We start from the raw sequence: 25149 nt of genomic DNA on the forward strand, positions 1-25149 counted from the left end.
GAGCTGGCTTTGACGTGAAGATTTTAATTTAACAGCTGTAGTCTACTGGATGCATGCTCTCTACCCTATATTACCACCTATATTATGAATTTAAGAGCTGTAGTCTACTGGATGCCTGCTCTCTACCCTATAATACCACCTATATTATGAATTTAAGAGCTGTAGTCTACTGGATGCCTGCTCTCTACCCTATAATACCACCTATATTATGCCATACTGACATTACCTGCTCATGTATGTGGCTATATAATACAACTTCTATAAGAAATGCATGAGTTGTGTATAAATGCTTGTTCTAAGTGCATGATGTTTTACCCAGTCTAAATGTTCTATAATAAAAGGCTCGACCGTGCAGCATGTACAGTGCTTCAGCCTCTGCAGATGTCAGGCCATTTATACTACTTGGCTTCGAGGAGCAGTGCAGAGCTGTTGAGTAGACCTCTTGTGAAGGAAGTTGCCAAGGAAGTGAGATTGTGTTTATACAGGATCTCCCACTCCCACCTACCTTCAACCAATCATGTCAATGCAGAGCTATATGGAGCCCTCCGCATTGTTACAACATTTGTTAGCTGCACAGTGATGCGGTACGGAGCTGAATTTGGCCTCTGCGTGCCTCTTGGTGGATCCACAATTGCGTCATACAAGGCCCACAACCACATTTTCGGATCAAGCATAAATTGGCTTTTACTGCCCAGTAATAGGCCAGTGTTGATGCCGTGGGGAGGGCAGTGACCATTTGCTGTCTGTTTATACAGGTTAGATAAAGACCTGAGGTTGTGTGTGTGTCATGGTGTGTGTTTCTGGTGTGTGTGTTATCGTTGGACGTGTTTAACTATACTTGTGGGGACCAGAAGAATAGTAAACTTACAAACATTTGACCAACTGGGGACATTTTGTTAGTCCCCACAAGGTCAAATGCAATTTCTAGTGGTTTAGGGTTAAGGTTAGAATTAGTGTTCGAGTTAGGAGCTAGGGTTAGCTTTAGTGTTAGGGTACAGGTTAGAGAAAATAGGATTTTGAATGGGAGTGAATTGTGTGTCCCCACAAGGTTACTTGTACAATACTGTGTGTGTGTGTGTGTGTGTGTGTGTGTGTGTGTGTGTGTGTGTGTGTGTGTGTGTGTGTGTGTGTGTGTGTGTGTGTGTGTGTGTGTGTGTGTGTGTGTGTGTGTGTGTGTGTGTGTGTGTGTGTGTGTGTGTGTAGGTGTGGAGCCCTCATGGGCAGTGTTCTGGCCTTGGCTGGTGCGGGCCGTCAGAACTGGCCTTTCTCCTCGGACACACCCCCTACCCAGTGGGACACGCCCCTTCCTCACTGGGATACGCCCCCTCGCTGGGAGAGGAGGGACGGACGCCTCCCCAACCCCGGGAGCTTCCATGCCCTGCATCATTCGTGCAAGGGTAATATTACTACTACTATACTACTAGTACTACCACTACTACTACTATTATTACCACTAATAGTACTACTGCTATACCGTAACTACTACTACTACTATTATTACCACTACTATGCTATTACTACTATACTGCTATTACCACTACTATACTACTAGTACTACTACTATACCGTAACTACTACTACTACCACTATTATTACCACTACTATAATAGTACTACTATACTGCTATTACTACTACTATACTACTAGTACTACTACTATACCGTAACTACTACACTATCACTATTACTACTACTGTACTATTACTACTATACTGCTATTACTACTACTATACTATAACTACTACTACTACTACTACCACTATTATTACCACTACTATACTATTAATACTATACTGCTATTACTACTACTATACTACTAGTACTACTACTATACCGTAACTACTACACTATCACTATTACTACTACTGTACTATTACTACTATACTGCTATTACTGCTACTATACTATAACTACTACTACTACTACTATTATTATCACTACTATATTATTACTACTATACTGCTATTACTACTGCTATACTATAACTACTACTACTACTACTATTATTATCACTACTATATTATTACTACTATACTGCTATTACACTACTATACGATAACTACTAATACTATTATTAACCACTACTATACTAGTACTACTATACTGCTATTACTACTGCTATACTATAACTACTACTACTACTACTACTATTATTACCACTACTATACTGCTATTACTACTGCTATACAATAACTACTAATACTACTAATGCTATTATTAACCACTACTATACTATTACTACTATACTGCTATTGCTACTACTACTATACTCCTAGTACTACCGCTACTAATATACTACTATTATTACTACTGCTATCACCACTACTATACTATAACTACTATTACTACTATTATTACTACTGCTATCACCACTACTATACTATAACTACTATTACTACTATTATTACTACTATCACCACTACTATACTATAACTACTATTACTACTATTATTACTACTGCTATCACCACTACTATAATATAACTACTATTACTACTATTATTACTACTGCTATCACCACTACTATAATATAACTACTATTACTACTATTATTACTACTGCTATCACCACTACTATACTATAACTACTATTACTACTATTATTACTACTGCTATCACCACTACTATACTATAACTACTATTACTACTATTATTACTACTGCTATCACCACTACTATAATATAACTACTATTACTACTATTATTACTACTATTATTACTACTGCTATCACCACTACTATAATACTATAACTACTATTACTACTATTATTACTACTATCACCACTACTATACTATAACTACTATTATTAACTACTATTATTACTACTGCTATCACCACTACTATACTATAACTACTATTACTACTATTATTACTACTGCTATCACCACTACTATACTATACTATTATTATTACTACTATAACTACTACTATTATTACTACTATAACTACTACTACTATTATTACTACTATACTAGAACTACTATTACTATTATTATTACTACTGCTATTGCCACTACTATACTATAACTAATATTACTACTATTATTACTACTTCTATCACCACTACTATACTATAACTACTACTATTACTACTATTATTACTACTGCTATCACCACTACTATACTATAACTACTATTACTACTATTATTACTACTATTATTACTACTGCTATCATCACTACTATACTATAACTACTATTATTACTACTATTATTACTACTGCTATCACCACTACTATACTATAACTACTATTATTACTACTATTATTACTACTGCTATCACCACTACTATACTATAACTACTACTATTACTACTATTATTACTACTGCTATCACCACTACTATACTATAACTACTACTATTACTACTATTATTACTACTGTTATCACCACTACTATAATATAACTACCATTACTACTATTATTACTACTGCTATCACCACTACTATACTATAACTACTATTACTACTATTATTACTACTATTATTACTACTGCTATCACCACTACTATAATTAACTACTATTACTACTATTATTACTACTGCTATCACCACTACTATACTATAACTACTATTACTACTATTATTACTACTATTATTACTACTATTATTACTACTGCTATCACCACTACTATAATATAACTACTATTACTACTATTATTACTACTGCTATCACCACTACTATACTATAACTACTACTATTACTACTATTATTACTACTGCTATCACCACTACTATAATATAACTACCATTACTACTATTATTACTACTGCTATCACCACTACTATACTATAACTACTACTATTACTACTATTATTACTACTGCTATCACCACTACTATAATATAACTACCATTACTACTATTATTACTACTGCTATCACCACTACTATACTATAACTACTACTATTACTACTATTATTACTACTGCTATCACCACTACTATAATATAACTACCATTACTACTATTATTACTACTGCTATCACCACTACTATACTATTACTACTATTATTACTACTATTATTACTACTGCTATCACCACTACTATACTATAACTACTATTACTACTATTATTACTACTATTATTACTACTGCTATCACCACTACTATACTATAACTACTATTACTACTATTATTACTACTATTATTACTACTGCTATCACCACTACTATAATATAACTACTATTACTACTATTATTACTACTGCTATCACCACTACTATACTATAACTACTATTACTACTATTATTACTACTATTATTACTACTATTATTACTACTGCTATCACCACTACTATAATATAACTACTATTACTACTATTATTACTACTGCTATCACCACTACTATACTATAACTACTACTATTACTACTATTATTACTACTGCTATCACCACTACTATAATATAACTACCATTACTACTATTATTACTACTGCTATCACCACTACTATACTATAACTACTACTATTAGTACTATTATTACTACTGCTATCACCACTACTATAATATAACTACTATTACTACTATTATTACTACTGCTATCACCACTACTATACTATAACTACTACTATTACTACTATTATTACTACTGCTATCACCACTACTATAATATAACTACCATTACTACTATTATTACTACTGCTATCACCACTACTATACTATAACTACTATTACTACTATTATTACTACTATTATTACTACTGCTATCACCACTACTATAATATAACTACTATTACTACTATTATTACTACTGCTATCACCACTACTATACTATAACTACTATTACTACTATTATTACTACTATTATTACTACTGCTATCACCACTACTATAATATAACTACTATTACTACTATTATTACTACTGCTATCACCACTACTATACTATAACTACTACTATTACTACTATTATTACTACTGCTATCACCACTACTATAATATAACTACCATTACTACTATTATTACTACTGCTATCACCACTACTATAACTACTATTACTACTATTATTACTACTATTATTACTACTGCTATCACCACTACTATAATATAACTACCATTACTACTATTATTACTACTGCTATCACCACTACTATACTATAACTACTATTACTACTATTATTACTACTATTATTACTACTGCTATCACCACTACTATAATATAACTACCATTACTACTATTATTACTACTGCTATCACCACTACTATACTATAACTACTATTACTACTATTATTACTACTATTATTACTACTGCTATCACCACTACTATAATATAACTACTATTACTACTATTATTACTACTGCTATCACCACTACTATACTATAACTACTATTACTACTATTATTACTACTATTATTACTACTATTATTACTACTGCTATCACCACTACTATAATATAACTACTATTACTACTATTATTACTACTGCTATCACCACTACTATACTATAACTACCATTACTACTATTATTACTACTGCTATCACTACTACTATACTATAACTACTACTATTACTACTATTATTACTACTGCTATCACCACTACTATACTATAACTACTATTACTACTATTATTACTACTATTATTACTACTGCTATCACCACTACTATAATATAACTACTATTACTACTATTATTACTACTGCTATCACCACTACTATACTATAACTACTACTATTACTACTATTATTACTACTGCTATCACCACTACTATACTATAACTACCATTACTACTATTATTACTACTGCTATCACCACTACTATACTATAACTACTACTATTACTACTATTATTACTACTGCTATCACCACTACTATACTATAACTACTATTACTACTATTATTACTACTATACTATAACTACTACTATTGTTACTACTATACTAGAACTACTACTACTATTATTACTACTATTATTACTACTATTATTACTACTGCTATCACCACTACTATAATATAACTACTATTACTACTATTATTACTACTATTATTACTACTGCTATCACCACTACTATAATATAACTACTATTACTACTATTATTACTACTATACTATAACTACTACTATTGTTACTACTATACTAGAACTACTACTACTATTATTACTACTATTATTACTACTATTATTACTACTGCTATCACCACTACTATAATATAACTACTATTACTACTATTACTACTATTATTACTACTATTATTACTACTGCTATCACCACTACTATAATATAACTACTACTTTACTACTATTATTACTACTGCTATCACCACTACTATACTATAACTACTATTACTACTATTATTACTACTACCACTACTATTATAACTACTATTATTACTACTGCTATCACCACTACTATAATATAACTACTATTACTACTATTATTACTACTGCTATCACCACTACTATACTATAACTACTATTACTACTACTACTATTATTACTACTGCTATCACCACTACTATAATATAACTACTACTACTATTATTACTACTATCACCACTACTATACCTATTACTACTATTATTACTACTGCTATCACCACTACTATACTATAACTACTATTACTACTATTATTACTACTATTATTACTACTACTATCACCACTACTATAATATAACTACTATTACTACTACTATCACCACTACTATACTATAACTACTACTATTGTTACTACTATACTAGAACTACTACTACTATTATTACTACTATACTAGAACTACTACTACTATTATTATTACTACTATACTAGAACTACTACTACTATTATTATTACTACTATACTAGAACTACTACTACTATTATTACTATACTATAACTACTACTAGTATTACTACTATACTATAACTACTACTATTGTTACTACTATACTAGAACTACTACTACTATTATTATTACTACTATACTAGAACTACCACTACTATTATTACTATACTAGAACTACTACTACTATTATTATTACTACTATACTAGAACTACTACTACTATTATTATTACTACTATACTAGAACTACTACTACTATTATTACTATACTATAACTACTACTAGTATTACTACTATACTAGAACTACTATTACTATTATTATTACTACTATAACTACTACTAGTATTACTACTATACTATAACTACTACTACTATTATTATTACTACTATACTAGAACTACTACTACTATTATTACTATACTAGAACTACTACTACTATTATTATTACTACTATACTAGAACTACTACTACTATTATTATTACTACTATACTAGAACTACTACTACTATTATTACTATACTATAACTACTACTAGTATTACTACTATACTAGAACTACTACTACTATTATTACTATACTAGAACTACTACTACTACTATTATTACTACTATACTAGAACTACTACTACTATTATTACTATACTATAACTACTACTAGTATTACTACTATACTAGAACTACTATTACTATTATTATTACTACTATAACTACTACTAGTATTACTACTATACTATAACTACTACTACTATTATTATTACTACTATACTAGAACTACTATTACTATTATTACTACTATAACTACTACTATTATTACTACTATACTACTACTACTATTATTACTACTATTATTACTACTACTACTATTACTACTATACTATAACTACTACTATTAGTACTACTATACTAGAACTACCACTACTATTATTACTACTATACTATAACTAATACTACTATTGTACTATAACTACTACTATTATTACTACTACTATTATTACTACTACTACTACTACTAGTATTACTACTATACTATAACTACTACTATTATTACTACTATACTATACTATTATTACTACTATACTATAACTACTACTATTACTACTACTATTATTACTACTATACTATAACTACTACTATTATTACCACTATACTATAACTACTATTACTATTTTTATTACTACTATAACTACTACTATTATTACTACTACTATTATTACTACTACTACTACTATTATTACTACTATACTATAACTACTACTATTATTACTACTATACTATTATTACTACTATACTATAACTACTACTATTACTACTACTATTATTACTACTATACTATAACTACTACTATTATTACCACTATACTATAACTACTATTATTACTACTATAACTACTACTATTATTACTACTATTACTACTACTATTATTACTACTATTACTACTACTATTATTATTACTATAACTACTACTATTATTACTACAATAACTACTACTATTATTACTACTATTACTACTACTATTATTACTACTATACTATATCTACTACTATTATTACTACTATACTATAACTACTACTATTATTACTACTATACTATAACTACTATTATTACTACTGTACTATAACTACTACTATTATTACTACTATACTATAACTACTACTATTACTACTACTATTATTACTGCTATACTATAACTACTACTATTATTACCACTATACTATAACTACTATTATTACTACTATAACTACTACTATTATTACTACAATACTATAACTACTACTATTATTACTGCTATTACTACTACTATTATTACTACTATACTAGAACTACTACTATTATTACTACTATACTATAACTACTATTATTACTACTGTACTATAACTACTACTATTATTACTACTATACTATAACTACTACTATTATTACTACTATACTATAACTACTACTATTATTATTATTACTACTATACTATAACTACTACTACTATTGTTATTACTACTATACTATAAATAATATTACCACTACTACCACTATTATTACTACTATACTATAATTGCTACTACTATTATTATTACTACTATACTACTATACTATAACTACTACTACTATTATTACTACTACTATACTAGAACTACTACTATTATTACTACGATACTATAACTACTACTATTATTACTACTATACTATAACTACTACTATTATTATTACGACTATACTATAACTACTACTATTATTACTACAATACTATAACTACTATTATTATTACTACTATACTATAACTACTACTATTATTACTACTATACTAGAACTACTACTATTATTACTACTATACTATAACTACTACTATTATTAATACTATACTATAACTACTACTATTATTACTACTATACTATAGTTACTACTACTATTATTATTAATACTATACCATAACTACTACTATTATTACTACAATACTATAACTACTACTATTATTACTACTATACTATAACTACTACTATTATTATTATTACTACTATACTATAACTACTACTACTATTGTTATTACTACTATACTATAAATAATATTACCACTACTACCACTATTATTACTACTATACTATAATTGCTACTACTATTATTATTACTACTATACTACTATACTATAACTACTACTACTATTATTACTACTACTATACTAGAACTACTACTATTATTACTACGATACTATAACTACTACTATTATTACTACTATACTATAACTACTACTATTATTATTACGACTATACTATAACTACTACTATTATTACTACAATACTATAACTACTATTATTATTACTACTATACTATAACTACTACTATTATTACTACTATACTAGAACTACTACTATTATTACTACTATACTATAACTACTACTATTATTAATACTATACTATAACTACTACTATTATTACTACTATACTATAGTTACTACTACTATTATTATTAATACTATACCATAACTACTACTATTATTACTACTATACTATAACTAGTACTACTATTATTATTACTACTATACTATAACTACTATTGTTACTACTTTAACTACTACTACTATTACTACTATACTATAACTACTACTATTATTACTACTATAACTACTACTACTATTATTATTACTACTATACTATAACTACTACTGCTATTATTACTACTACTATTATTACTACTATACTATAACTAATACTATTATTACTACTATACTATAACTAATACTACTATTATTATTACTATTATTATTACTAATAATAATATATAATAATATATGCCATTTAGCAGACGCTTTTATCCAAAGCGACTTACAGTCATGTGTGCATACATTCTACGTATAGTATTACTACTATATTATCACTACTATTATTATTACTACTATACTACAACTACAACTACTACTACTATTATTATTACTACTATTATTACTACTATACTATAACTACTACTACTATTATTATTACTACTATACTATAACTGCTATTATCACTACTACTATACTATAACTGCTACTACTATTATTATTACTACTATACTATAACTACTATTGTTACTACTATAACGACTACTACTATTACTACTATACTATAACTACTACTATTATTACTACTGTACTATAACTACTACTACTTTACTATTACTACTACTACTATTATTATTATTACTATACTATAACTACTAATATTACCGCTACTATACTACACCTACTATGCTATTATTACTACTGCTACTATACTATTACTACTACTATACTATTACTACTATACTATTACTACCACTATTATACTACAACACAACTACTACCACTAATATACTACACAACTACTACCACTACTATACTACTACTACTATATTACTGCTACTATTCTACTACTTGTCGTACCTCCACGGTCTCCCAAACCAATAGTTCAAAGATCCCGGGTGAGCCCCAACTTGTCACGAACCGGCTCAAAGCCCGTAACAAAGGGAGACAACGTGGAGATAAGGAGTAAAAAAATATATATTTATTAACTAAAGCAACTAAGGAAAATATACAATGGTGTGTGTAATCAGTGGTGTAAGTGAGTGTTTTGCATGCATGAATGTGATAATGCAGGGTGTTGAAAGGAGTCAAAGCAAACAAACAAAAAGCCACCAAGAACCACAACACAATCTACAAAGGTGTCTGCATGGAGAGAGTCTCTCCGATGAATGTGGAAGAGGTCTATTTATCCTGGGACACACCTGACCCAGGTGTGTCTGCATGGAGAGAGTCTCTCCCATGAATGTGGAAGAGGTATATTTATCCTGGGACACACCTGACCCAGGTGTGTCTGCATGGAGAGAGTCTCTCCCATGAATGTGGAAGAGGTATATTTATCCTGGGACACACCTGACCCAGGTGTGTCTGCATGGAGAGAGTCTCTCCCATGAATGTGGAAGAGGTCTATTTATCCTGGGACACACCGGGCCCAGGTGTTTCCCATGTCGCTGACGACCCTCCCAACTCCGCCCACCGGCATCCAAATAAGGAAACAAGAACAAAGAGAGAATACGGCAGACAGAGTGGGAGGGTCGTCACATTATTCTACTACTACTACTATACAACTACTACCACTACTATACAACTACTACCACTACTATACAACTACTACCACTACTATACAACTACTACCACTACTATACAACTACTACCACTACTATACAACTACTACCACTACTATACAACTACTACCACTACTATACAACTACTACCACTACTATACAACTACTACAACTACTACCACTACTACCACTACTATACTACTACTACCACTACTATACAACTACTACCACTACTATACAACTACTACCACTACTACTATACTACTACTACTACCACTACTACTATACAACTACTACCACTACTATACAACTACTACCACTACTACTATACAACTACTACCACTACTACTATACAACTACTACCACTACTACTATACAACTACTACCACTACTATACAACTACTACCACTACTATACAACTACTACCACTACTATACAACTACTGTTGCTACTATACCTTTACTATTGCTATTACTACTATGCCATAACTACTATGAGTACTACTCTTACTACTACTATACAGCTACTACCACTACTATACTACTACTATTTATATTATACTTTTAAATTATTACTACTATACCATAACTACTGTTAATACTACTACTACTAACACCATGCTGCAGAGACCATGTGTCCTAATCTCTCTGTCTCTCTCTAGATGTTTTCCCACAGCAGATTGAAGGAGTAAAGATGATGGTCAACAAAACCCTTAGCAGCTTCTTCAAAGTTAGTAGTACATAATAATACATGGGATTGAATACAACACAAACACACACTTCTCACCCCATTTTTATGATTTTGATTCTCTGTGTAATTAATTGGATCGTCTGTGTGTGTGTGTGCGTGTCTGTGTGTGCGTGTGTCTGTGTGTGTGCGTGTGTGTCTGCGTGTGTGTCTGTGTGTGAGTGTCTGTGTGTGTGTGTCTGTGTGTGTGTCTGTGTGCGTGTGTGTGTGTGCATGTGTCTGTGTGTGTGTGTGCGTGTGTCTGTGTGTGTGCGTGTGTGTGTGTGTTTGTCTGTCTGTGCCAGGCCAGTCATACCTTCCACCTCAGTGCAGTGAGTCCGTCTCAGTACCGCTTCCATGTGGAGCACCGTCAGTCTGACAGTCACGGCAAAGATACGGTTAGTCACCTAACTACCTGTCTACCTACCTGTCTACCTGTCTGCCTGTCCTCTGAACTACCTATCTACTGGTCTACCTGTCTACCTACCTGTCTAGCTACCTGTCTACCTGTCTGCCTGTCCTCTGAACTACCTATCTACTTGTCTACCCGTCTACCTACCTGTCCACCTACCTGTCTACCTGTCTGCCTGTCCTCTGAACTACCTATCTACTTGTCTACCCGTCTACCTACCTGTCTACCTACCTGTCTACCTACTTGTCTACCTACCTGTCTAGCTACCTGTCTATCTGTCTGCCTGTCCTCTGAACTACCTATCTACTTGTCTACCCGTCTACCTACCTGTCTACCTACCTGTCTACCTACCTGTCTACCTACTTGTCTACCTACCTGTCTAGCTACCTGTCTACCTGCCTGCCTGTCCTCTGAACTACCTATCTACTTGTCTACCCGTCTACCTACCCGTCTACCTACCCGTCTACCTACTTGTCTACCAACCTGTCTACCTACCTGTCTACCTACCTGTCTACCTACCTGTCTACCAACCTGTCTACCTACTTGTCTACCTGTCTACCAACCTGTCTACCAACCTGTCTACCTACCTGTCTACCTACCTGACTACCTACCTGTCTACCTACCTGTCTACCTACTTGTCTACCTGTCTACCTGTCTACCAACCTGTCTACCTATAAGGTCTACCTACCTGTCTACCTACCTGTCTACCTACCTGTCTACCTACTTGTCTACCTGTCTACCTACCTGTCTACCTACTTGTCTACCTACCTGTCTACAACAATGTTGTTGTTGTTTTGGGTCTGTACTGCAGCACTTTGGATTTGAAATGATCAAATCAAATGTTATTATTCAAATGCGCTGAATACAACTTTACAGTGAAATGCTTACTTACGAGCCCCAACCAACAATGCAGTTAAAAAGAAATAGAATAAGAAATCAAAGTAACAAGACATTAAAGAGCATCATTAAAATAACAATAGCGAGACTAGTTACAGGGGGTACCGGTACAGAGTCAATGTGTGGGGCACCGGTTAGTTGAGGTAGTGTGTACATTTAGGTATAGTTATTAAAGTGACTATTCATAGATAACAACAGAGAATAGCAGCAGTGTAAAATAGGGGGGAGGGGCAATGCAAAAAGTCTGGGTAGGCATTTGACTAGGTGTTAAGGAGTCTTATGGCTTGGGGGTAGAAGCTGTTTAGAAGCCTCTTTGACCTAGGCGCTCCGGTACTGCTTGCCGTGCAGTAGCAGAGAAAACAGCCTATGACTAGGGTGGCTGGAGTCTATGACAATTTTTAGGGCGTTCCTCTGACACCGCCTGGTATAGAGGTCCTGGATGGCAGGAAGCTTGGTCCCAGTGATGTACTGAGCCGTACGCACTGCCCTCTGTAGTGCCTTGTGGTCGGAGGCAGAGCAGTTGCCATACCAGGCAATGATGTAACCAGTCAGGATGCCCTCGATGGTGCAGCTGTAGAACCTTTTGAGGATCTGAGGACCCATGCCAAATCTTTTCAGTCTCCTGAGGGGGATTAGCTTTTGTCGTGCCCTCTTAATGACTGTCTTGCTGTGCTTGGAGCATATTAGTTTGTTGGTGATGTGGACACCAAGGAACTTGAAGCTCTCAACCTGCTCCAACCTGCTCCACTGCAGCTCTGTAAGTCGCTCTGGATAAGAGCGTCTGCTAAATGACTTAAATGTAATGTAAATGAGAATGGGGGCGTGCTCGGCCCTCTTTTTCCTGTAGTCCACAATCATCTTCTTTGTCTTAGTCATGTTGAGGGAGAGGTTGTTGTCCTGGCACCACATGGCCAGGTCTCTGACCTCCTCCCTATCGGCTGTCTCGTCGTTGTCGGGGATCCGGCCTACCACTGTCGTCAGCAAACTTAATGATGGTGTTGGAGTCGTGGCTGGCCGTGCAGTCATGAGTGAACAGGGAGTACAGGAGTACAGGAGGGGACTCTCACGCCCTGACCATAGAGAGCTTTTTATTCTCTATGTTGGTTAGGTCGGGGTGTGACTAGGGTGGGTCATCTAGGTGATTTATATTTCTATGTTGGTCTGGTATGGGTCCCAATCAGAGGCAGCTGTTTATCGTTGGGGATCATATTTTGGCAGCCCTTTGTGTTTTGTGGGATCTTGTCTTGCCTACTTTTGAGCTTCACGTTTCGTTTTACGCTTTATTGTTTTTGTCTTTGAGTTTCTCTTCCTAAAATAAAGAGGATGGGAAACACGCCGCATCTTGGTCCACTCCTTATAACGATCAGCGTGGAGGATGTGTTGTTACCTACCCTTACCACCTGGGGGCGGCCCGTCAGGAAGTCCAGGATCCAGTTGCAGAGGGAGGTGTTTAGTTCCAGGGTCCTTAGCATATTGATGAGCTTTGAGGGCACTATGGTGTTGAACGGTGAGCTGTAGTCAATGAACAGCATTCTCACATAGGTGTTCCTTTTGTCGAGGTGGGAAAGGGCAGTGTGGAGTGCAATAGAGATTGCATCATCTGTGGATCTGTTGGGGTGGTATGCAAATTAGAGTCGGTGTAGGGTTTCTGGGATAATGGAGTTGATGTGAGCCATGACCAGCCTTTCAAAGCACTTCATGGCTACAGACGTGAGTGCTGCGGGTCGGTAGTCATTTAGGCAGGGTACCTTAGTATTTTTGGGCACAGGCACTATGGTGATATGCTTAAAACATGTTGGTATTACATACTCGGTCAGGGAGAGGTTGAAAATGTCAGTGAAGACAATTGCCAGTTGGTCAGAGCATGCTCGCAGTACACGTCCTGGTAATCCGTCTGGCCCTTTGGCCTTGTGAATGTTGACCTGTTTAAAGGTCTTATTCACATCAGCTGCAGAGAGCGTGATCACACAGTCTTCCGGAACAGCTGGTGCTCTCATGCATGTTTCAGTGTTATTTCAGATCAAATTTTATTTGTCACAAACACATGGTTAGCAGATGTTAATGCGAGTGTAGCGAAACGCTTGTGCTTCTAGTTCCGACCATGCAGTATTATCTAACAAGTAATCTAACCTAACGATGAGTCAGTATGTTGGCAGCAGCCACTCAATGTTAGTGATGGCTGTTTAACAGTCTGTTGGCCTTGAGATAGAAGCTGTTTTTCAGTCTCTCGGTTCCCGCTTTGATGCACCTGTACTGACCTCGCCTTCTGGATGATAGCGGGGTGAACAGGCAGTGGCTCGGGTGGTTGTTGTCCTTGATGATCTTTATGGCCTTCCTGTGACATCGGGTGCTGTAGGTGTCCTGGAGGGCAGGTAGTTTGCCCCCGGTGATGCGTTGTGCAGACCTCACTACCCTCTGGAGAGCCTTACGATTGTGGGTGGAGCAGTTGCCGTACTAGGCGGTGATACAGTCTGACAGGATGCTCTCGATTGCGCATCTGTAAAAGATTGTGAGTGTTTTTGGTGACAAGCCAAATTTCTTCAGCCTCCGGAGGTTGAAGAGGCGCTGCTATGCCTTCTTCCCCACGCTGTCTGTGTGGGTGGACCATTTCAGTTTGTCCGTGATGTGTACGCAGAGGAACTTAAAACTTTCCACCTTCTCCACTACTGTCCCGTTGATGTGGATAGGGGGGTGCTCCCTCTGCTGTTCCCTGAAGTCCACGATTATCTCCTTTGTTTTGTTGACAGAGTGTGAGGTGATTTTCCTGACACCACACTCCGAGGGCCTTCACCTCCTCCCTGTAGGCCGTCTCGTCGTTGTTGGTAATCAAGCCTAGCCTTTAGCTCAGTGCGGATGCTACCTGTAATCCATGGCTTCTGGTTGGGGTATGTACGTACAGTCACTGTGGGGACGACGTCATCGATACATTTATTGATGAAGCCAATGACTGATGTGATGTACTCAATGCCACCGGAGGAAGCTCGGAACATATTCCAGTCTGTAGCTTAGCATCAGCTTCATCTTCTTTTTTATTGATCTAGTTACTGGTGCTTCCTGCTTTCATTTTTGCATGTAAGCAGGAATCAAGAGGATAGAATTATCTTCAGATTTGCCAAATGGATGGCGAGGGAGAGCTTTGTACGTATCTCTGTGTGTGGAGTATAAAGGTGGTCCAGAGGTTTGTTTTTTCCTCTAGTTGCACATTTAACATGCTGATAGAAATTAGGTAAAATGGATTTCAGTTTCCCTGCATTAAAGTCCCTGGCTACTAGGAGCGCCGCCTCTGGGTGAGTGTTTTCTTATGGAGGAATACAGCTCATTCAATGCTGTCTTTAGTGCCAGCCTAGGTCTGTGGTGGTATGTAAACAGCTACAAAGAATACAGATGAACACTCTCGGTAGGTAATGTGGTCTACAGGTTATCATGAGATACTCTATCTCAGGTGAGCAATAGCTCGAGACTTCCTTAGATGTCGTGCACCAGCTGTTATTTACAAAAATACATAGTCCGCAGCCCCTTGTCTTACCAGACGTCGCTGTTCTATCCTGCCGGTACATCGTATAACCAGCCAGCTGTATGTTGATAATGTCGGCGTTCAGCCACGACTCCGTGAAGCATAAGATGTTACAGTTTTGATGACCCGTTGGTATTTTAATCTTCCGCGTAGGTCATCTACTTTATTGTCCAAAGATTGCAGAATGGAAGGAAGTGGGGGTTTATTCGATTGCCTACAAATTCTCAGAAGGCAGCCCGCCCTGCTGCCCCTTTTTCTCTGCCTCCTCTTAACGCAAATCACGGGGATCTGGGCCTGTTCCTGAGAAAGCAGTATATCGACCACATCGGCCTCGTCAGGCTCATTAAAGTAAAAAAAGGATTCTGCCAGTCTGTGGTGAGTAATCACAGTCCAGTCTGTGGTGAGTAATCACAGTCCAGTCCGTGGTGAGTACTCTGCCAGTCCGTGGTGAGTCATCACAGTCCTGATGTCCAGAAGTTATTTTCGGTCATAAGAGACGGTAGCGGCAACATTATGTACAAAATAAGTTTAAAAATAAGTTAGAAACGAACAACATCTTAGCGTACAATTATACAATGACTATGAAGTTAAAGTGCAGACTGTCAGCTTTAATCTGAGGGCATATTCACACCTAACTACCCTGAGCAATATATTTACAAACATTACACTTGTATACCGGAGGCTAACATGGTGTTCAGAGGCTAACATGGTGTTCAGAGGCTAACATGTTGTTCAGAGGCTAACATGTTGTTCAGAGGCTAACATGTTGTTCAGAGGCTAACATGGTGTTCAGAGGCTAACATGGTGTTCAGAGGCTAACATGGTGTTCAGAGGCTAACATGGTGTTCAGAGGGAAGTACCAGAGGCTAACATGGGGTTCAGAGGCTAACATGGTGTTCAGAGGGAAGTACCAGAGGCTAACATGGTGTTCAGAGGGAAGTACCAGAGGCTAACATGGAGTTCAGAGGTAACTACCAGAGGCTAACATGGGGTTCAGAGGCTAACATGGTGTTCAGAGGAAAGTACCAGAGGCTAACATGGTGTTCAGAGGGAAGTACCAGAGGCTAACATGGAGTTCAGAGGCTAACATGTTGTTCAGAGGGAAGTACCAGAGGCTAACATGGAGTTCAGTGGCTAACATGGTGTTCAGAGGCTAACATGGTGTTCAGAGGTAACTACCAGAGGCTAACATTATGTTCAGAGGCTAACATGGTGTTGAGGGAAGTACCAGAGGCTAACATGTTGTTCAGAGGGAAGTACCAGAGGCTAACATGTTGTTCAGAGGCTAACATGTTGTTCAGAGGCTAACATGTTGTTCAGAGGCTAACATGTTGTTCAGAGGCTAACATGTTGTTCAGAGGCTAACATGTTGTTCAGAGGCTAACATGGTGTTCAGAGGCTAACATGGTGTTCAGAGGGAAGTACCAGAGGCTAACATGGGGTTCAGAGGGAAGTATCAGAGGCTAACATGGTGTTCAGAGGGAACTACCAGAGGCGAACATGGTGTTCAGAGGCGAACATGTTGTTCAGAGGCTAACATGGTGTTCAGAGGCTAACATGGTGTTCAGAGGCTAACATGGTGTTCAGAGGCTAACATGGTGTTCAGAGGCTAACATGGTGTTCAGAGGCTAACATGTTGTTCAGAGGCTAACATGGTGTTCAGAGGCTAACATGGTGTTCAGAGATAACTACCAGAGGCTAACATGGTGTTCAGAGGCTAACATGGTGTTCAGAGGCTAACATGTTGTTCAGAGGCTAACATGGTGTTCAGAGGCTAACATGGTGTTCAGAGGCTAACATGGTGTTCAGAGATAACTACCAGAGGCTAACATGGGGTTCAGAGGCTAACATGGTGTTCAGAGGGAAGTACCAGAGGCTAACATGGTGTTCAGAGGGAAGTACCAGAGGCTAACATGGTGTTCAGAGGGAAGTACCAGAGGCTAACATGGAGTTCAGAGGTAACTACCAGAGGCTAACATGGGGTTCAGAGGCTAACATGGTGTTCAGAGGAAAGTACCAGAGGCTAACATGGTGTTCAGAGGGAAGTACCAGAGGCTAACATGGAGTTCAGAGGCTAACATGTTGTTCAGAGGGAAGTACCAGAGGCTAACATGGAGTTCAGTGGCTAACATGGTGTTCAGAGGCTAACATGGTGTTCAGAGGTAACTACCAGAGGCTAACATTATGTTCAGAGGCTAACATGGTGTTGAGGGAAGTACCAGAGGCTAACATGTTGTTCAGAGGGCTAACATGTTGTTCAAGGCTACCAGAGGCTAACATGTTGTTCAGAGGCATGTTGTTCAGGCTAACATGTTGTTCAGAGGCTAACATGTTGTTCAGAGGCTAACATGGTGTTCAGAGGCTAACATGGTGTTCAGAGGGAAGTACCAGAGGCTAACATGGGGTTCAGAGGGAAGTATCAGAGGCTAACATGTTGTTCAGAAGCTAACATGGTGTTCAGATTCTAACATGGGGTTCAGAGGGAAGTGCCAGAGGCTAACATGGTGTTCAGAGGCTAACATGGTGTTCAGAGGCTAACATGTTGTTCAGAGGGAAGTACCAGAGGCTAACATGGTGTTCAGAGGGAAGTACCAGAGGCTAACATGGTGTTCAGAGGCTAACATGGTGTTCAGAGGGAAGTACCAGAGGCTAACATGTTGTTCAGAGGGAAGTACCAGGGGCTAACATGTTGTTCAGAGGGAGGTACCAGAGGCTAACATGTTGTTCAGAGGCTAACATGTTGTTCAGAAGCTAACATGTTGTTCAGAGGCTAACATGGTGTTCAGAGGCTAACATGGTGTTCAGAGGCTAACATGGTGTTCAGAGGGAAGTACCAGAGGCTAGCATGGGGTTCAGAGGCTAACATGTTGTTCAGAGGGAAGTACCAGAGGCTAACATGTTGTTCAGAGGCTAACATGTTGTTCAGAGGCTAACATGGTGTTCAGAGGCTAACATGTTGTTCAGAGGGAAGTACCAGAGGCTAACATGGTGTTCAGAGGCTAACATGTTGTTCAGAGGGAAGTACCAGAGGCTAACATGGTGTTCAGAGGCTAACATGGTGTTCAGAGGCTAACATGTTGTTCAGAGGCTAACATGTTGTTCAGAGGCTAACATGTTGTTCAGAGGCTAACATGTTGTTCAGAGGGAAGTACCAGAGGCTAACATGTTGTTCAGAGGCTAACATGTTGTTCAGAGGGAAGTACCAGTGGCTAACATGTTGTTCAGAGGCTAACATGTTGTTCAGAGGCTAACATGGTGTTCAGAGGCTAACATGGTGTTCAGAGGGAAGTACCAGAGGTTAACATGTTGTTCAGAGGCTAACATGGTGTTCAGAGGCTAACATGGTGTTCAGAGGGAAGTACCAGAGGTTAACATGGTGTTCAGAGGCTAACATGGTGTTCAGAGGGAAGTACCAGAGGCTAACATGGTGTTCAGAGGCTAACATGGTGTTCAGAGGCTAACATGGTGTTCAGAGGGAAGTACCAGAGGCTAACATGGTGTTCAGAGGGAAGTACCAGAGGCTAACATGAAGTTCAGAGGGAAGTACCAGAGGCTAACATGGTGTGCAGAGGCTAACATGGTGTTCAGAGGCTAACATGGTGTTCAGAGGGAAGTACCAGAGGCTAACATGGGGTTCAGAGGCTAACATGGTGTTCAGAGGGAACTACCAGAGGCTAACATGGTGTTCAGCGGCTAATATGGTGTTCAGAGGCTAACATGGTGTTCAGAGGCTAACATGGTGTTCAGAGGCTAACATGGTGTTCAGAGGCTAACATGGTGTTCAGAGGCTAACATGGGGTTCAGAGGCTAACATGGTGTTGTCAATAAATGTCATTAGTAGCATATTCAATGTGCAGGCTATTCTATTTTGCTCTAGTAAACCTCATTAAGATGTGGGGATTGATTGGTTTATTTATTGGGGAAACAGGTGAGTCCTGAGGATAACACGTTAAAGTGATTCCACTTGATCCACCGTGGTACCTGATGGATTACACACAGACTAGACATAGCAAAGCAACGTCCCTACAGTACAAAACAGCTTAGAAAAACAAAGAAAGAAATGTTAGTATTACCACAAACTTTCCATTTTCAGGACTCCCCCGTGCTGATCGGTGAGATGGACTCCTCCGGCAGTCTGAATGCTCATTCGCTGCTGCATCTTAGCGAACGAATCAGGGCCAAGGCTGTGTTTCAGGTGGGTGGTTCAGATCTTCCAGTAGGCCATAATTGTAAATACAAAATTTGCTTAGTTAAATGTTAAATCAAATCAAATAAATTGAAAAAATGAATAAACCCCAGTGCTAGACTGGCTTGTTTCAATGCGTACTCCTTGAACTCCAAGAACAGTTGCCCGTGGTTACACAACCAGTCAGACCCAGGTCCTCCAGTCTCTAAGACGTCTCAGTGACATGTAAAACAAATTAACAAAATCTCAGGAATACTTTACATAGCGTGTGTGTGTGTGTGTGTGTGTGTGTGTGTGTGTGTGTGTGTGTGTGTGTGTGTGTGTGTGTGTGTGTGTGTGTGTGTGTGTGTGTGTGTGTGTGTGTGTGTGTGTGTGTGTGTGTGTGTGTGTGTGTGTGTGTGTGTGTGTATATAGACCCAGCAGGCTCAGTTCATGACGTGGCAGTTTGAGACGGAGTACAGAGGAAGTGACTTCACAGCAGCTGTTACCATGGCGAACCCTGATGTCCTACGGGAGTCAGGTAGCTGAGTGTATTTCTATGATAATGTGTATGTCTCATTATAATATATATGATAATGTGTGTCTCATAATATATATGATAATGTGTGTGTCTCATAATATATATGATAATGTGTGTCTCACAATATATATGATAATGTGTGTGTCTCATTATAATCTATATGATAATGTGTGTCTCATAATATATATGATAATGTGTGTCATAATATATATGATAATATGTGTCTCATAATATATATGATAATGTGTGTGTCTCATAATATATATGATAATGTGTGTCATAATATATATGATAATGTGTGTCATAATAAATAAGATAATGTGTGTCATAATATATATGATAATGTGTGTCGTAATATATATGATAATGTGTGTCATAATATATATGATAATGTGTGTGTGTCATAATATATATGATAATGTGTGTCATAATATATATGATAATGTGTGTGTCTCATTATAATATATATGATAATGTGTGTATCATAATATATATGATAATGTGTGTATCATAATATATATGATAATGTGTGTCTCATAATAATATATATGATAATGTGTGTCTCATTATAATATATATGATAATGTGTGTGTGTCTCATAATATATATGATAATGTGTGTGTCATAATATATATGATAATGTGTGTCTCAGAATATATATGATAATGTGTGTGTCTCATTATAATATATATGATAATGTGTGTCTCACAATATATATGATAATGTGTGTGTCTCATTATAATCTATATGATAATGTGTGTCTCATTATAATATATATGATAATGTGTGTGTGTCTCATAATATATATGATAATGTGTGTGTCATAATATATATGATAATGTGTGTCTCATAATATATATGATAATGTGTGTGTCAATATGATAATGTGTGTCTCATTATAATATATATTATAATGTGTGTCTCATAATATATATGATAATGTGTGTGTTATAATATATATGATAATGTGTGTGTCTCATAATATATATGATAATGTGTGTCTCATAATATATATGATAATGTGTGTGTTATAATATATATGATAATGTGTGTGTCTCATTATAATATATATGATAATGTGTCTCATAATATATATGATAATGTGTGTCTCATAATATATATGATAATGTGTGTCATAATAAATAAGATAATGTGTGTCTCATAATATATATGATAATGTGTGTCTCATAATATATATGATCATGTGTGTTGTAATATATATGATAATGTGTGTCATAATATATATGATAATGTGTGTCATAATATATATGATAATGTGTGTGTGTCATAATATATATAATAATGTGTGTCATAATATATATGATAATGTGTGTGTCTCATTATAATATATGATAATGTGTGTATCATAATATATATGATAATGTGTGTCTCATAATATATATGATAATGTGTGTCTCATAATAATATATATGATAATGTGTGTCTCATTATAATATATATGATAATGTGTGTGTGTCTCATAATATATCTGATAATGTGTGTGGCATAATATATATGATAATGTGTGTCTCATAATATATATGATAATGTGTGTCTCATAATATATATGATAATGTGTGTGTCATAATATATATGATAATGTGTGTCTCATTATAATATATATGATAATGTGTGTCTCATTATAATATATATTATAATGTGTGTCTCATAATACATATGATAATGTGTGTGTTATAATATATATGATAATGTGTGTGTTATAATATATATGATAATGTGTGTCATAATAAATAAGATAATGTGTGTCTCATAATATATATGATAATGTGTGTCGTAATATATATGATAATGTGTGTCATAATATATATGATAATGTGTGTGTGTCATAATATATATGATAATGTGTGTCATAATATATATGATAATGTGTGTGTCTCATTATAATATATATAATAATGTGTGTATCATAATATATATGATAATGTGTGTATCATAATATATATGATAATGTGTGTCTCATAATAATATATATGATAATGTGTGTCTCATTATAATATATATGATAATGTGTGTGTGTCTCATAATATATATGATAATGTGTGTCATAATATATATGATAATGTGTGTGTCTCATTATAATATATATGATAATGTGTGTATCATAATATATATGATAATGTGTGTCTCATAATATATATGATAATGTGTGTCTCATAATAATATATATGATAATGTGTGTCTCATTATAATATATATGATAATGTGTGTGTGTCTCATAATATATATGATAATGTGTGTATCATAATATATATGATAATGTGTGTCTCATAATATATATGATAATGTGTGTGTCAATATGATAATGTGTGTCTCATTATAATATATATTATAATGTGTGTCTCATAATATATATGATAATGTGTGTGTTATAATATATATGATAATGTGTGTGTCTCATAATATATATGATAATGTGGGTCTCGTAATATATGATAATGTGTGTGTTATAATATATATGATAATGTGTGTGTCTCATTATAATATATATGATAATGTGTCTCATAATATATATGATAATGTGTGGCTCATAATATATATGATAATGTGTGTCATAATAAATAAGATAATGTGTGTCTCATAATATATATGATAATGTGTGTCTCATAATATATATGATAATGTGTGTCGTAATATATATGATAATGTGTGTCATAATATATATGATAATGTGTGTCATAATATATATGATAATGTGTGTGTGTCATAATATATATAATAATGTGTGTCATAATATATATGATAATGTGTGTGTCTCATTATAATATATGATAATGTGTGTATCATAATATATATGATAATGTGTGTCTCATAATATATATGATAATGTGTGTCTCATAATAATATATATGATAATGTGTGTCTCATTATAATATATATGATAATGTGTGTGTGTCTCATAATATATCTGATAATGTGTGTGGCATAATATATATGATAATGTGTGTCTCATAATATATATGATAATGTGTGTCTCATAATATATATGATAATGTGTGTGTCATAATATATATGATAATGTGTGTCTCATTATAATATATATGATAATGTGTGTCTCATTATAATATATATTATAATGTGTGTCTCATAATATATATGATAATGTGTGTGTTATAATATATATGATAATGTGTGTGTTATAATATATTTGATAATGTGTGTCTCATAATATATTTGATAATGTGTGTCATAATATATATGATAATATGTGTCTCATAATATATATGATAATGTGTGTGTCTCATAATATATATGATAATGTGTGTCTCATAATATATATGATAATGTGTGTGTTATAATATATATGATAATGTGTGTGTCTCATTATAATATATATGATAATGTGTCTCATAATATATATGATAATGTGTGTCATAATAAATAAGATAATGTGTGTCTCATAATATATATGATAATGTGTGTCTCATAATATATATGATAATGTGTGTCTCATAATATATATGATAATGTGTGTCTCATAATATATATGATAATGTGTGTCATAATATATATGATAATGTGTGTCATAATATATATGATAATG

At 35.0% G+C, this 25149-nt stretch overlaps 1 protein-coding gene across 3 annotated transcripts in view; it reads left to right on the plus strand.

Moving 5' to 3' along the window:
- si:dkey-71l1.1 (uncharacterized protein LOC569883 homolog) overlaps window positions 1–25149 on the plus strand; it is a 70559-nt gene that overhangs the window by 921 nt on the left and 44489 nt on the right. For all 3 annotated transcript variants that reach the window (XR_006833867.1, XM_046317381.1, XM_046317382.1), the window contains exons 2-6: window positions 1204–1397; window positions 11994–12061; window positions 12364–12456; window positions 20975–21076; window positions 21482–21587. Coding sequence is in view for 2 of the 3 variants with exons in the window: in XM_046317381.1 (XP_046173337.1) it covers window positions 1217–1397; window positions 11994–12061; window positions 12364–12456; window positions 20975–21076; window positions 21482–21587 (550 nt within the window). In the remaining variant the exon portion in view is untranslated. The remainder of the gene's footprint in view (window positions 1–1203; window positions 1398–11993; window positions 12062–12363; window positions 12457–20974; window positions 21077–21481; window positions 21588–25149) is intronic.

The sequence above is a fragment of the Oncorhynchus gorbuscha genome, linkage group LG20 (genome assembly GCF_021184085.1).
Source record: "Oncorhynchus gorbuscha isolate QuinsamMale2020 ecotype Even-year linkage group LG20, OgorEven_v1.0, whole genome shotgun sequence".
In the NCBI taxonomy this organism is placed as follows: domain Eukaryota; kingdom Metazoa; phylum Chordata; class Actinopteri; order Salmoniformes; family Salmonidae; genus Oncorhynchus; species Oncorhynchus gorbuscha.